The 17408-nt window shown below is 43.7% G+C and overlaps 1 protein-coding gene across 1 annotated transcript in view; it reads right to left on the minus strand.

Moving 5' to 3' along the window:
- Positions 1-17408, minus strand: part of LOC139555337 (stromal membrane-associated protein 2-like) — a 59957-nt gene that overhangs the window by 33953 nt on the left and 8596 nt on the right. Inside the window, exon 2 of the mRNA XM_071369053.1 lies at positions 1217-1350. Coding sequence (XP_071225154.1) covers positions 1217-1350 — 134 coding nt within the window. The remainder of the gene's footprint in view (positions 1-1216; positions 1351-17408) is intronic.

Here is a 17408-nt window from a genome sequence, read left to right on the forward strand (position 1 = left end):
ACACTGACTAGACTCTACCCACACACTGACTGGACTCTACCCACACACTGACTGGACTCTACCCACACACTGACTGGACTCTACCCGCACACTGACTGGCCTCTACCCACACTGACTGGACTCTACCCACACTGACTGGACTCTACCCACACAAAGACTGGACTCTACCCACACACTGACTGGACTCTACCAACACACTGACTGGACTCTACCCACACTGACTAGACTCTACCCACACACTGACTGGACTCTACCCACACACTGACTGGACTCTACCCACACACTGACTGGACTCTACCCACACTGACTGGACTCTACCCACACACTGACTGGACTCTACCCACACACTGACTGGACTCTACCCACACTGACTGGACTCTACCCCCACACTGACTGGACTCTACCCACACACTGACTGGACTCTACCCACACGCTGACTGGACTCTACCCACACTGACTGGACTCTACCCACACACTGAAGGGACTCTATTTGAAATACGGTTAGTTGAACTGTCTAGTCAAGACAAGGGCTCTTTCTCCATGTACATTTCCTCACATCCTGTCACCTTTCCTCGCTTCTCCTCTCCTCATCTCTATTTCTTCCTATCCTCTCTCCTCACATCCTCTCCTCTCTATTCTCCTCTCCTCATCTCTAATCTCCTCACATCCTCTCCTCTCCTTTCTCATCTCTTCTCTTCTCTCTTCTTAAAATGGAGAAGAAGGTCAAATAAAGTCAAATTGAGGGGGTTTGATTAATTGATTAGTTCTATTGATCTGTGTGTGACACCAGCTGACAGTTGATTGCATTAGGAACCAGGCAGCGTCCCGGGCGGTACCCCGCTCTGGCCGACGGCAGAGTCGGCTCAAAACAAAACTAACGTAATTAAGCATGTGTAGTAATGAGTAGGATTCTATGTTTTCACATGCAAAAGTGTTTGCATTTGATTTTTTTTTTAAATTAAAAATGCTTTATCTGCCTTCCCAATGAAAACTAGTTTGAAAATTACAACATATATTGTGTGGAAAGATGTTTCCTGGACGATGCACCATGCTGCCTCGTTGACAACATGACCTCGGAGCGAGAGGCGCAGATTACTGCTCCTCCCTCCCCGTCGACGCTCGGTTCAACCCGGGCCGGCGTCAAAGGAACTGTTGAGCCACGGACACACATCTTTCACTCTAGCAGATGATCACAATGACCAGTTTGACCTCTGACCTGTATCTGTTCCTGTGTCCATTGGTCCAGGTTGACAGACTTGACCCTGGAGATGTGGACGCCCAGGTTCCTGTGGATCCCAGCACAGCGGATACAGATGAATATACCCAGGTTCCATGACGCCCATCTGGGACCTGAGAGAGAGGGAGGGGGTAGAGAGGGGGTAGAGAGAGAGAGAGGGGGTAGAGAGAGAGAGGGGGTAGAGAGAGAGAGAGAGAGAGAGAGAGAGAGAGAGAGAGAGAGAGAGAGAGAGAGAGAGAGAGAGAGAGAGAGAGAGAGAGAGAGAGAGAGGGTAGAGAGAGAGAGAGAGAGAGGGTAGAGAGAGAGAGAGGGGGTAGAGAGGGGGTAGAGAGAGAGAGAGGGGGTAGAGAGAGAGAGAGGGGGTAGAGAGAGAGAGGGGGTAGAGAGAGAGAGAGAGAGAGAGAGAGAGAGAGAGAGAGAGAGAGAGAGAGAGAGAGAGAGAGAGAGAGAGAGAGAGAGAGAGAGAGAGAGAGAGAGGGTAGAGAGAGAGAGAGAGAGAGGGTAGAGAGAGAGAGAGAGGGTAAAGAGAGAGAGAGAGAGAGAGAGAGAGTCTGTATTTCCGCAGGTTGGTGTGTACACTTTTAGGTTCTAAAATGGTTCTTCGGTTGTCCTCATAGGAGAACCCCTTTTGGTTCCAGGTAGAACCCTTTTGGGTTTCATGTAGAACCCTCTATACATGGAACCCAATAGGGTTATACCTGGAACCAAAAATGGTTCTTCAAAGGGTTCTGCTATGGGGAGAGCAGAAGAACCATTTAAATATACAGTCTTAGAAAAGAATGTGTTACGTGTAAGAGATAGGTGTGTGTGTGCATGTTTTGTATGTATGTATGTATGTATGTATGTACAGTGTGTGTGTGTGTGTGTGTGTGTGTGTGTGTGTGTGTGTGTGTGTGTGTGTGTGTGTGTGTGTGTGTGTGTGTGTGTGTGTGTGTGTGTGTACACCCTGTGTGTTTGTTGGTGTGTGTGTGTAGTTTTATCTGCAGAGCTCTAGTCTCTGGATAGAGACAGAGACAGAGCAGGGAGCTCAGGGGAGGAAGATCCAACATCTCTCTCCCACTATTTTTTTGCTTCAATTTATGCAACAGTCCTCTTCAGAGAATACGGAGAGCTTCAAAGAGAATACTGAAGCTTCACGCCACCTCTCTCTCTCTCTCTCTCTCTCTCTCTCTCTCTCTCTCTCTCTCTCTCTCTCTCTCTCTCTCTCTCTCTCTCTCTCTCTCTCTCTCTCTCTCTCTCTCTCTCTCTCTCTCTCTCTCTCTCTCTCTCTCTCTCTCTCTCTCTCTCTCTCTCTCTCTCTCTCTCTCTCTCTCTCTCTCTTTTCCCTCGCTCTCTCTGTCCATTTCTTCCCTCTCTCTCTCTCTCTCTCTGTCCCTCTCTTTATCTCTCTCAATCTCTCTATATTTGTCTCCGAGGAGAGAAATACATCTTGACAGCAACAACTAATGTGACAGAAGATGTGGTTAGAAGACTAATGGCTTTTGAAGCCATTCTATGGAAATACCCCCCAAAAATCCTCCTTCCTTCCGTCCTCCTTTCTCAATTCAATTTCAATGTAATTTCAACTTCAATTTAACTTTTACTTGGTACTCATCCCGGATCCGGGCACACCCCCCACAGTAAAAAAGCTGACTAGCATAGCCTAGCATAGCGTCACAAGTAAATACAAGCATCTAAATATCATTAAATCACAAGTCCAAGACACCAGATGAAAGATACAGATCTTGTGAATCCAGCCATCATTTCTGATTTTTAGAATGTTTTACAGGGAAGACACAATATGTAAATCTATTAGCTAACCACGTTAGCAAAAGACACCACTTTTTTTACTCCACCAGTTCTTTACTCCATCAGTAGCTATCACTAATTCGACTAAATAAAGATATACATAGCCACTAACCAAGAAACAACTTCATAAGATGACAGTCTGATAACATATTTATGGAATAGGATATGTTTTTTTAGAAAAATTTGCATTTTTCAGGTATAAATCACAGTTGTACATTGCAGCTGCAATCTGAAATAGCGTTGGAAGCAGCCGGAATAATTACAGAGACCGACGTCAATTATCAAAATACTCATCCTAAAACATTTCTGAAAAATACACAGCCTACAGCAATTGAAAGACAAAGATCTTGTGAATCCAGACAATATTTCAGATTTTCTAAGTGTTTTACAGGGAAGACACAATATGTAAATCTATTAGCTAACCACGATAGCAAAAGACACAACTTTTTTTCTCCACCATTTTTTTCCTGCATCAGTAGCTATCACTAATTCGACTAAATAAAGATATATATAGCCACTAACCAAGAAACAACTTCATAAGATGACAGTCTGATAACATATTTATGGTATAGGATATGTTTTTTTAGAAAAATGTGCATTTTTCAGGTATAAATCACAGTTGTACATTGCAGCTGCAATCTGAAATAGCGTTGGAAGCAGCCGGAATAATTACAGAGACCGACGTCAATTACCAAAATACTCATCCTAAAACATTTCTGAAAAATACAACGCCTACAGCAATCGAAAGACACAGATCTTGTGAATCCAGACAATATTTCAGATTTTCTAAGTGTTTTACAGCGAAAACACAATATATCGTTATATTAGCATACCACATGAGCTAACATCACACCAGCATTAAATCAAGCCAAAAGGGTCGATAACGTTATCGCCACCAAAATATATACATTTTTTCACTAACCTTCTCAGAATTCTTCAGATGACAGTCCTGTAACATCATATTACACAATGCATATAGAGTTTGTTCGAAAATGTGCATATTTAGCATCACAAATCGTGGTTATGCAATGTAATCTGTCAAAACATGGCATGCATTCGGGCCTGCGCCATCTTGGAAAGGCACCTATGTTTACGATTATTTATCGATTAGATTGACTAAAAAAATACAGGTTGGACAGCTAATGAAAGATGCATTGGTTATTAATGCAACCGCTGATTTAGATTTTTAAAATTTATGTTACTAGACATACATTGTGAGTTACAGCCAGACTAGTGCCGCAAAAAATGTCAAAAAGAAGGGTCATCTCACTCCATTCCCTTTTATAAACTCTGAGAAACACCTAGAGACACCATTCCACTTCTCATTGGTTACTGACATCCAGGGGAAGGCGGGTGCAGTTCATTTCGATCCATAGGGCATACACAGAGCTTAAAACTGATCCGAGATCAGAGACTATTTTTCAGAGCTTCGCATGTCCTGTCATGATTTTCGCTGTAGAAAGAGTTCTGGTTCACACACAGACATAATTCAAACGGTTTTAGAAACTAGAGATTGTTTTCTATCCAATAGTAATAATAATATGCATATTGTACGAGCAAGAATTGAGTATGAGGCAGTTTAATTTGGAGACGATATTTTCCAAAGTGGAAACAGCACCCCCTGTATTGAGAAAAGGTTATTAATTAAGGGCTTTATTGGTATGGAAAACATATGTTAACATTGCCAAAGCAAGTGGAGTAGATAATATACAAAAGTGAAATAAATAATAAAAAATTAACATTACACTCATAAAGTTTCAAAAGAATGAATACATTTCAAATGTTATATTATGTCTAGAGTTGAAGTCGGAAGTTAACATACACTTAGGTTGGAGTCATTAAAACTCGTTTTTCAACCACTCCACAAATTTCTTGTTAACAAACAATAGTTTTGGCAAGTCGGTAAGGACATCTACTTTGTGGATGACACAAGTCATTTTTCCAACAATTGTTTACAGACAGATTATTTCACTTATAATTCACTGTATCACAATTCCAGTGGGTCAAAAGTTTACATAGACTATGTTGACTGTGCCATTAAACAGCTTGGACAACTCCAGAAAATGATGTCATGGCTTTAGAAGCTTCTGATAGGCTAATTGACATAATTTTTTGGTGAATTGGAGGTGTACCTGTGGATGTATTTCAAGGCTTATCTTCAAACTCAGTGCCTCTTTGCTTGACATCATGGAAAAACTAAAGGAAATCAGCCAAGACCTCAGAAAAAAAATTGTAGACATCCACAAGTCTGGTTCATCCTTGGGAGCAATTTCCAAATGCCTGAAGGTACCACGTTCATCTGTACAAACAATATTTCGCAAGTATAAACACCATGGGACCACGCAGCCGTCATACTGCTCAGGAAGGAGACGCGTTCTGTCTTCTAGAGATGAACGTACTTTGGTGTGAAAAGTCCAAGTCAATCCCAGAACAACAGCAAAGAACCTTGCGATGATGCTGGAGGAAACAGGTACAAAAGTATCTATATCCACAGTAAAACAAGTCCTATATTGACATAACCTGAAAGGCATCTCAGCAAGGAAGAAACCACTGCTCCAAAACTGCCATAAAAAAGCCAGACTACGGTTTGCAACTGCACATGGGGACAAATATCGTACTTTTTGGAGAAATGTCCTCTGGTCCGATGAAACAAAAATAGAACTGTTTGGCCATAATGACCATCATTATGTTTGGAGGAAAAAGGGGGATGCTTGCAAGCCGAAGAACACCATCCCAACCGTGAAGCACAGGGGTGGCAGCATCATGTTGTGGGGGTGCTTTGCTGCAGGAGGATCTGGTGCACTTCACAAAATAGATGACATCATGAGGACGGAAAATTAGGTGGTTATATTGAAGCAACATCTCAAGACATCAGTCAGGAAGTTAAAGCTTGGTCGCAAATGGGTCTTCCAAATGGACAATGACCCCAAGCATACTTGGGAAAAATGGCTTAAGGACAACAAAGTCAAGGTATTGGAGTGGCCATCACAAAGCCCTGACCTCAATCCTATAGAACATTTGTGGGCAGAACTGAAAAAGTGTGTGCGAGCAAGGAGGCCTACAAATCTGACTCAGTTACACCAGCTCTGTCAGGAGGAATGGGCCAAAATTCACCCAACTTATTGTGGGAAGCTTGTGGAATGCTACCTGAAACGTTAGACCCAAGTTAAGCAATTTAAAGGCAATGCCACCAAATACTAATTGAGTGTATGTAAACTTCTGACCCACTGGGAATGTGATGAAAGAAATAAAAGCTGAAAGAAATAATTCTCTCTACTATTATTCTGACATTTCACATTCTTAAAATAAAGTGGTGATCCTAACTGACCTAAAACAAGGATTTTTTACTAGGATTAAATGTCAGGAATTGTGAAAAACTGAGTTTAAATGTATTTGACTAAGGTGTATGTAAACTTCTGACTTCAACTGTATATACGGTGTTGTAATGATGTGCAAATAGTTAAAGTACAAATGGAAAATAAATAAACATAAATATAGGTATTTACAATGATGTTTGTTCTTCACTGGTTGCCCTTTTCTTGTGGCAACAGGTCACAAATCTTGCTGCTGTGATGGCACACCACAGTGTGCCATCACAGCAGCAAGATTTGTGACCTGTTGTTGTATTTCACCCAGTAGATATCAGAGTTTATCAACAAACAAAAAAAAATTCGAATTCTTTGTTGATCTGTGTAATCTGAGAGAAATATGTGTCTCTAATATGGTCAAACATTTGGCAGGAGGTTAGGAGGTGCAGCTCAGTTTCCACCTCATTTTGTGGGCAGTCTGCCTTCTCTTGAGAGCCAGATCTGCCTACGGCGGCCTTTCTCAATAGCAAGGCTATGCTCACTGAGTCTCTACATAGTAAAAATATTTCCTTAATTTTGGGTCAGTCACAGTAGTCAGGTATTGTTTCACTGTGTACTCTCTGTTAGAGCCAAATAACATTCTTGTTTGCTTAGTTTTTTTGTTGTAATTTCTTTCCAATGTGCAAAATAATTATCTTTCTGCAACTGAGTTGGTCCAGCATTAGCAACACTCTAACCACAAGGCTACTGAGTTGGTCCAGCATTAGCAACACTCTAACCACAAGGCTACTGAGTTGGTCCAGCATTAGCAACACTCTAACCACAAGGCTACTGAGTTGGTCCAGCATTAGCAACACTCTAACCACAAGGCTACTGAGTTGGTCCAGCATTAGCAACACTCTAACCACAAGGCTACTGAGTTGGTCCAGCATTAGCAACACTCTAACCACAAGGCCACTGAGTTGGTCCAGCATTAGCAACACTCTAACCACAAGGCTACTGAGTTGGTCCAGCATTAGCAACACTCTAACCACAAGGCTACTGAGTTGGTCCAGCATTAGCAACACTCTAACCACAAGGCTACTGAGTTGGTCCAGCATTAGCAACACTCTAACCACAAGGCTACTGAGTTGGTCCAGCATTAGCAACACTCTAACCACAAGGCTACTGAGTTGGTCCAGCATTAGCAACACTCTAACCACAAGGCCACTGAGTTGGTCCAGCATTAGCAACACTCTAACCAAAAGGCCACTGAGTTGGTCCAGCATTAGCAACACTCTAACCACAAGGCTACTGAGTTGGTCCAGCATTAGCAACACTCTAACCACAAGGCCACTGAGTTGGTCCAGCATTAGCAACACTCTAACCACAAGGCTACTGAGTTGGTCCAGCATTAGCAACACTCTAACCACAAGGCTACTGAGTTGGTCCAGCATTAGCAACACTCTAACCACAAGGCTACTGAGTTGGTCCAGCATTAGCAACACTCTAACCACAAGGCTACTGAGTTGGTCCAGCATTAGCAACACTCTAACCACAAGGCTACTGAGTTGGTCCAGCATTAGCAACACTCTAACCACAAGGCCACTGAGTTGGTCCAGCATTAGCAACACTCTAACCACAAGGCCACTGAGTTGGTCCAGCATTAGCAACACTCTAACCACAAGGCTACTGAGTTGGTCCAGCATTAGCAACACTCTAACCACAAGGCCACTGAGTTGGTCCAGCATTAGCAACACTCTAACCACAAGGCCACTGAGTTGGTCCAGCATTAGCAACACTCTAACCACAAGGCTACTGAGTTGGTCCAGCATTAGCAACACTCTAACCACAAGGCTACTGAGTTGGTCCAGCATTAGCAACACTCTAACCACAAGGCCACTGAGTTGGTCCAGCATTAGCAACACTCTAACCACAAGGCTACTGAGTTGGTCCAGCATTAGCAACACTCTAACCACAAGGCTACTGAGTTGGTCCAGCATTAGCAACACTCTAACCACAAGGCTACTGAGTTGGTCCAGCATTAGCAACACTCTAACCACAAGGCCACTGAGTTGGTCCAGCATTAGCAACACTCTAACCACAAGGCTACTGAGTTGGTCCAGCATTAGCAGGATGCAGGCTAATAATAGAGGAATTACTCAGCAAATCCTATTTAACCGTAAACACTGGAACAAAGCCCCTCTGTGTGTGTAGTGTGTGTATGTAGTGTGTGTGTATTTACACTGTCAGTGGTGTGGCTTGAAGGACAGCCCCAATAGATAGAGTACAGACTTGTATCTCTCTCACACAGTTCTAATCCTTCCAATTTCTCCTTCTCTCTTTCCATCTTTTTTTCTCACTATCCCGCCTTTTTCCCTGCTTCCCTCTCTCTCTTTTTCTTCCTGCTTCTCTGCTTCCCTCTCTCTCTCGCTTTTTCTTCCTGCTTCCCTCTCTCTCGCTTTTTCTTCCTGCTTCCCTGCTTCCCTCTCTCTCTCTCTGTCTCTTTCTTCCTGCTTCCCTCCCTCTCTCTCGCTTTTTCTTCCTGCTTGCCTGCTTCCCTCTCTCTCTCTCTTTCTTCCTGCTTCCCTCTCTCTCTCTCGCTATGTCTTCCTGCTTGCCTCTCTCTCTCTGTCTCTTTCTCCTTGCTTCCCTCTCTCTCTGTAAATCCCTTCTTCTGTCCTATGATAATCTCTTTCTCTCTCTCTGTGTCTCTGTCTCTCTCTCCCTCTAACCTACTTGTTAGGCATTACAGTATTACAGCGTGTGTTGATGGCACGAGGTCTAGTTTTCCAGGCATGTTAGGGAGCGTGGTGCCCGGGACAGCCCAGGGAAATGCCCTCTCTGCCAGAGGCATGAGTAGAGAGAACGGGCGGGATGGGGTGGAGTTGGAGAGGGGATGAATGACAGCGCTTAGACTTACCAATGGATTGAATAGATCGTGACTGTGTACAGACAGTTTACATAAGCTGATATCAGCTGTCATGTTGCTTATGACATTTTGTTATGTCATTATTATCAGAATGTTATGAGGATTCCAAGTAACAGAAAAAGGGTGGGGGGGTCAGTCCTGATCTCAGTCTACAGTGTGTATGAGAGTGATCTCTTTGTCTAAAAGCAGCGGACATATTTGTCCTGTTGAGTACTACACTGGCAGTGTGTAAACTTCCTCTTTAGACAAACACAAACGATGTAGTTCAATCAGGAAGGCTGGTCTGACCGCTGGTTTAACTTCATCAAGCAGCATAACATAATTAACTTAGCTTCCTGTTTCTACGGACATAGTGGGAGTGACTGAAGACATGTCATCATTAGCACAGGGTCTGGTTTCTCCTACTCTTTCCTGTTAGCCGTGTGTGGAATGTCATTCACCTATTGACCTTTTGGCCAATAAGCACGGCACAATAATGCACATTCCTCATGATTGCTGTTCAACCAATGGGCTCACTCTGGCGATGATCACCTACCTCTCTCTCAACCAATGGGCTCACTCTGGCAATGATCACCTACCTCTCTCTCAACCAATGGGCTCACTCTGGCAATGATCACCTACCTCTCTCTCAACCAATGGGCTCACTCTGGCAATGATCACCTTCCTCTCTCTCAACCAATGGGCTAAATGTTGGGATGTATTTACATCAAATCAAATTTCAAATGTGTATTTATATAGTCCTTCTTACATCAGCTGATATCTCAAAGTGCTGTACAGAAACCCAGCTTAAAACCCCAAACAGCAAGCAATGCAGGTGTAGAAGCACGGTGGCTGGGAAAAACTCCCTAGAAAGGCCAAAACATGTCAACTTACCCATGTTCTGTCACTTTCTGTTTTTCAGCCACATTGTCAACAACCATCCCCCACCCCACCACCTCCCCAGCACCTCCCCACCATCTCCCACCACCTCCCCAGCACCTCCTCACCACCACCCCACCACCACCCCAGCACCACCCCAGCACCTCCTCAGCACCTCCCCAGCACCTCCTCACCACCTCCCCAGCACCTCCCCAGCACCTCCTCACCACCACCCCAGCACCACCCCAGCACCTCCTCACCACCACCCCAGCACCTCCTCACCACCTCCCCAGCACCTCCTCACCACCACCCCACCACCTCCCCAGCACCTCCTCACCACCACCCCACCACCACCCCAGCACCACCCCAGCACCTCCTCACCACCTCCCCAGCACCTCCCCAGCACCTCCCCAGCACCACCCCAGCACCACCCCAGCACCTCCTCACCACCACCCCAGCACCTCCCCAGCACCTCCCCAGCGCCTCCTCACCACCACCCCAGCACCACCCCAGCACCTCCTCACCACCACCCCAGCACCTCCCCAGCACCTCCCCACCACCTCCCCACCTCCCCACCTCCCCACGTCTGTGGCGATCTAAATGCCAGAACTGGACAAGAACCTGACACCCTCAGCACACAGGGGGACAAACACCTACCTGGAGGTGACAGCATTCCCTCCCCTATATGCCCCCTAGTCACAACTAGGACAACATAACCAACAAAAACGGGTCACAACTCCTGCAGCTCTGTCACACGCTGGGTATGTACATAGTCAATGGTAGGCTTCAAGGGGACTCCTTGAGGTACACCTATAGCAGGTACACCTATAGGTACAACTATAGCTCATCTCTTGGTAGTAGTACTATAGACTACTGTATCACTGACCTCAACCCAGAGTCTCTCAGAGCGTTCACAGTCAGGCCACTGACACCCCTATCAGACCACAGCAAAATCACAGGTCTACTTGAACAGAGCAATATTCAATCATGAGGCATCAAAGCCAAAGGAACTGAATAATATTAAGAAATTATATAGATGGAAGGAAAGTAGTGTGGAAACCTACCAAAAAACAATTAGGCAACAACAAATTCAATCCCTTTTAGACAACTTCCTGGACAAAAGGTGTCACTGTAATAGTGAAGGTCTAAACTTGGCAGTAGAAAATCTTAACAGTATATTTGACCTCTCAGCTTCCCTATCAAATCTAAAAATCTCAAATAGAAAACCGAAGAAAAGGAACAACAATGACAAATGGTTTGATGAAGAACGCAAAAACATAAAAAAGAAATTGAGAAACCTGTCCAACCAAAAACATAGAGACCCAAAAAACCTGAGTCTACGCCTTCACTATGGTGAATCACTAAAACAATATAGAAATACACTACGGAAAAAGAAGGAACAGCACGTCAGAAATCAGCTCAATGTAATTGAAGAATCCATAGAATCTAACCACTTCTGGGAAAATTGGAAAACACTAAACAAACAACAACACAAAGAGTTATCTATCCAAAATGGAGATGTATGGGTAAACCACTTCTCCAATCTTTTTGGCTCTATAACAAAGAATAAAGAACAAAAACATATACATGATCAAATACAAATCTTAGAATTAACTATTAAAGACTACCAGAACCCACTGGATTCTCCAATTACCTTGAATGAACTACAGGACAAAATACAAACCCTCCAATCCAAAAAGGCCTGTGGTGTTGATGGTATCCTTAATGAAATGATCAAATATACAGACAACAAATTCCAATTGGCTATACTAAAACTCTTTAACATCATCCTCAGCTCTGGCATCTTCCCCAAAATTTGGAACCAAGGACTGATCACCCCAATCCACAAAAGTGGAGACAAATTTGACCCCAATAACTACTATGGGATATGCGTCAACAGCAACCTTGGGAAAATCCTCTGCATTATCATTAACAGCAGACTCGTACATTTCCTCAGTGAAAACAATGTACTGAGCAAATGTCAAATTGCCTTTTTACCAAATTACCGTACGACAGACCACGTATTCACCCTGCACACCCTAATTAACAAACAAACAAACAAACAAACCAAAACAAAGGCAAAGTCTTCGCAAGCTTTGTGGATTTCAAATAATATTTTGACCCAAATTGGCATGAGGGTCTGCTATACAAATTGATTTAAAGTGGTGTTGGGGGAAAAACATTCAACGTTATAAAATCCATATACAGAAACGACAAGTGTGCGGTTACAATTGTCAAAAAACACAAATTTCTTTCCACGGGGCCGTGGGGTGAGACAGGGCCGTGGGGTGAGACAGGGCCGTGGGGTGAGACAGGGCCGTGGGGTGAGACAGGGCCGTGGGGTGAGACAGGGCCGTGGGGTGAGACAGGGATGCAGCTTAAGCCCCACCCTCTTCAACATACACTACCGTTCAAAAGTTTGGGGTCACTTAGAAATGTCCTTGTTTTTGAAAGAAAAGCAATTTTTTGTCCATTAAAATAACATCAAATTGATCAGAAATACAGTGGAGACATTGTTAATGTTGTAAATGACTATTGTAGCTGGAAACGGCTGATTTTTAATGGAATATCTACATAGGCGTGCAGAGGCCCATTATCAGCAACCATCACTCCTGTGTTCCAATGGCACGTTGTGTTAGCTAATCCAAGTTTATCCTCTTAAAAGGCTAATTGATCATTAGAAAACCCTTTTGCAATTATGTTAGCAGACCTGAAAACTGGTGTTCTAATTAAAGAAGCAATAAAACTGGCCTTCTTTAGACTAGTTGAATATCTGGAGCATCAGCATTTGTGGGTTCGATTACAGTCTCAAAATGGCCAGAAACAAAGAACTTTCTTCTGAAACTGGTCAGTCTATTCTTGTTCTGAGAAATGAAGGCTATTCCAAGAAACTGAAGATCTGGTACAACGCTGTGTACTACTCCCTTCACAGAACAGCACAAACTGGCTCTAACCAGAATAGAAAGAGGAGTGGGAGGCCCCGGTGCACAACTGAGCAAGAGGACAAGTACTTTAGTGTCTAGTTTGAGAAACAGACGCCTCACAAGTCCTCAACTGGCAGCTTCATTAAATAGTACCCGCAAAACACGTCTCAACAGTGAAGAAGCGACTCCGGGATGCTGGCCTTCTAGGCAAAGTTGCAAAGAAAAATACATATCTCAGACTGGCCAATAAAAAAAGACAAGATTAAGATGGGCAAAAGAACACAGACACTGGACAGAGGAACTCTGAACAAAAATATAATTTCTTGAGACATTGGAAAGAATTAACAAAAAAACAGAGCAAACTAGAATGCTATTTGGCCCTAAACAGAGAGTACACAGTGGCAGAATACCTGACCACTGTGACTGACCCAAACTTAAGGAAAGCTTTGACTATGTACAGACTCAGTGAGCATAGTCTTGCTATTGAGAAAGGCCACCATAGCCTGCCTTCTCTTAAGAGCCAGGTCTGCCTAAGTGCACACCGCCAACAAAATGAGGTGGAAACTGAGCAGCACTTCCTAACCTCCTGCCAAATGTATGACCATATTAGAGACACATATTTCCCTCAGATTACAAAGACCCACAAAGAATTAGAAAACAAATCCAATTTTGATTAACTCACATATCTATTTGGGCTCCCGAGTGGCGCAGCGGTCTAAGGCACTGCATCTCAGTGCTAGAGGCATCACTACAGACCCTGGTTTGATTCCAGGCTGTGATTGGGAGTCCCATAGGGCGGCGCACAATTGGCCCAGTGTCGTCCGGGTCAGGGTTGGCCGGGGTAGGCCGTCATTGTAAATAAGTATTTGTTCTTAACTGACTTTCCTAGTTAAATAAAGGTTAAATAAAATAAAACATTGAATTAAAAAATACCACAGTGTTCCATCACAGCAGCAAGATGTGTGACCTGTTGCCACAAGAAAAGGGCAACCGGTGAATAACAAACACCATTGTAAATACAACCCATATTTATGTTTATGCACTAACTATTTGCACATAATATGACATTTGAAATGTCTTTATTCTTTTTGAACTTTTGTGAGTGTAAAGTTTACTGTAAATTTCTATTGTTTATTTCACTTTTGTTTATTATTCACTTGCTTTGGCAATGTTAACATATGTTTCCCATGGCAATAAAGCCCCTTAAATTGAATTGAATTGAGAGAGAGAGACTGATTTAGAGTAAACAAACAGTGGACTTTGGTTGTTTGATCACCTGCTAGGAGAAGTGATGACACACACACGCACACACACATACGTTAGCTGTAATGAGTTGAAAGGCACTCTCTCACTTACGAAACAGGGTTACTCTAATTAAACAGTAATTACTACACAAAACACAATCAATATATTTATCTATGCCCAGAAGTTGAGCGCTCTCTCTCTCTCTCTCCAGTCTCTCTCTCTCTCTCCAGTCTCTCTCTCTCTCTCTCTCTCTCTCCAGTCTCTCTCTCTCTCTCTCTCTCTCTCTCTCTCTCTCTCTCTCGTCTCTCTCTCTCTCCAGTCTCTCTCCAGTCTCTCTCTCTCTCTCCAGTCTCTCTCTCTCTCTCTCTCTCTCTCTCTCTCTCCAGTCTCTCGCTCTCTCTCTCTCTCCAGTCTCTCTCTCTCCAGTCTCTCTCTCTCTCTCTCCAGTCTCTCTCTCTCCAGTCTCTCTCTCTCTCTCCAGTCTCTCTCTCTCCAGTCTCTCTCTCTCTCTCTCTCTCTCGTCTCTCTCTCATAGAGAAGAAGCCTTGAACAGGAAGAGTTAATGGGTGTGTCAGAAGTTAATGGTTCTCTGTGGTCAGTAGTCTGTCTCTGTCTCTGTCGCTCTCTCTCTCACTCTCACTCTCTCTCTCCCTCTCTCTCTCTCAGGTTTTAGGCTTTGTGACAACTGCTCATGTAAAAAGAGCTTTATAAAATACATCTGATTGATTAGATTGACTCACACACTGTCCAACAGGCTTCTAAGCCATATGTCAGTGGTCAGGCCTATCCTCTAGAATCTGTGACGCAGTTTACTGTGGTTTTATCACTTGTTTCTCTATGGCTGGTTACACCAGGAAAAGGTTACACACACACATTCTCTCTCTCATGTGTATAAAGGGACCCTCTTCTAACCAGAGCCATGACGGCCTATCGGGGAACAGCGAGTCAACAGCCTTGTTAATTACAAAAAAACGCACCATTTTCACATGTTGATGTCGGGGTGGAGATGAATATGAAGTAGAAAAAACTGAAATGTTCCTTTAAATTTCAGAACGGGGGGCAGAATGACAGATTTTTACCTTGTCAACTCAGGGATTCGATCTAGCAACCTTTGTAGTTACTGGCCCAACGCTCTAACCACTAGGCTACCTGCTGCCCAGATAGATAGATAGATATCTATCTATTTGTGACCTGTTGCCACAAGAAAAGGGCAACCAGTGAAGAACAAACACCATTGTAAATACAACCTATATTTATGTTTATTTATTTTCCCTTGTGTACTTTAACCATTTGTACATTGTTACAACACTGTGTATATATAATATGACATTTGTAATGTCTTTCTTGTTTTGAAACTTCTGTATGTGTAATGTTTACTGTTCATTTTTATTGTTTATTTCACTTTTGTATATTATCTACCTCACTTGCTTTGGCAATGTTAACATATGTTTCCCATGCCAATAAAACACCTTGAATAGAATAGAATAGAATAGAATAGATAGATAGATAGATAGATAGATAGATAGATAGATAGATAGATAGATAGATAGATAGATAGATAGATAGATAGATAGATAGATAGATAGATAGATAGATAGATAGATAGATGTGTGAGATATACAAGTGTGAATTTAGATTATTTGTATGCAAACACAAGAACCACACAACATTCCCTGGTTACCATGGAGACATCATCTGGCGATGTCACTTCCCTCTCCTAACAGCATCACCTCTTCAATTGAGATGATTGGCCGTGGAGAGGTTCTTTAGTTTGGTACATCTCTGCTGATTGGCCGTGGAGCGGTTCTTTAGTTTGGTACATCTCTGCTGATTGGCCGTGGAGAGGTTATTTAGTGTGGTCCCTCTCTGCTGATTGGCCGTGGAGAGGTTCTTTAGTGTGGTCGCTCTCTGCTGATTGGCCGTGGAGAGGTTCTTTAGTGTGGTCCCTCTCTGCTGATTGGCCGTGGAGAGGTTCTTTAGTGTGGTCCCTCTCTGCTGATTGGCCGTGGAGAGGTTCTTTAGTGTGGTCCCTCTCTGCTGATTGGCCGTGGAGAGGTTCTTTAGTGTGGTCCCTCTCTGCTGATTGGCCGTGGAGAGGTTCTTTAGTGTGGTCCCTCTCTGCTGATTGGCCGTGGAGAGGTTCTTTAGTGTGGTCCCTCTCTGCTGATTGGCCGTGGAGAGGTTCTTTAGTGTGGTCCCTCTCTGCTGATTGGCCGTGGAAAAGGTTTCTTCAGGTTTCTCTGCTAGTCAGTGTGGCTTAGCCTCAGTAAACCCTGCCTCACTCTTAAGAGGAGGAACTGGGTGGCTGTTTAAAGAGTCTTTAGGGATTATTTAAGGGGCTAGTTAGAAGACATGTCATAACCGTATCTATACAGTCTGACTGAAATAAATGGCTCCCCAGCGTACCGTAGAGAATAAGGTGCTTCTCTCGTTTACGGGGGGAAAAGCTTGTTCTATAAGTTAGAGAGGATGATACGGGTTATTAACAGACAGTCAGTGTTGGGGATAGAGGCTAGTCAGTGTTGTGGATAGAGGCTAGTCAGTGTTGTAGATAGAGGCTAGTCGGTGTTGTAGATAGAGGCTAGTCAGTGTTGTAGATAGAGGCTAGTCAGTGTTGGGGATAGAGGCTAGTCAGTGTTGTAGATAGAGGCTAGTCAGTGTTGGGGATAGAGGCTAGTCAGTGTTGTGGATAGAGGCTAGTCAGTGTTGGGGATAGAGGCTAGTCAGTGTTGGGATAAGAGGCTAGTCAGTGTTGGGAATAGAGGCTAGTCAGTGTTGTGGATAGAGGCTAGTCAGTGTTGTGGAAAGAGGCTAGTCAGTGTTGGGAATAGAGGCTAGTCAGTGTTGGGAATAGAGGCTAGTCAGTGTTGTGGATAGAGGCTAGTCAGTGTTGTGGATAGAGGCTAGTCAGTGTTGTGGATAGAGGCTAGTCAGTGTTGGGAATAGAGGCTAGTCAGTGTTGGGAATAGAGGCTAGTCAGTGTTGTAGATAGAGGCTAGTCAGTATTGGGAATAGAGGCTAGTCAGTGTTGTAGATAGAGGCTAGTCAGTGTTGTGGATAGAGGTTAGTCAGTGTTGTAGATAGAGGCTAGTCAGTGTTGTGGACAGAGGCTAGTCAGTGTTGTGGATAGAGGCTAG

The sequence above is a fragment of the Salvelinus alpinus genome, chromosome 26, assembly GCF_045679555.1.
Source record: "Salvelinus alpinus chromosome 26, SLU_Salpinus.1, whole genome shotgun sequence".
Classification (NCBI taxonomy): domain Eukaryota; kingdom Metazoa; phylum Chordata; class Actinopteri; order Salmoniformes; family Salmonidae; genus Salvelinus; species Salvelinus alpinus.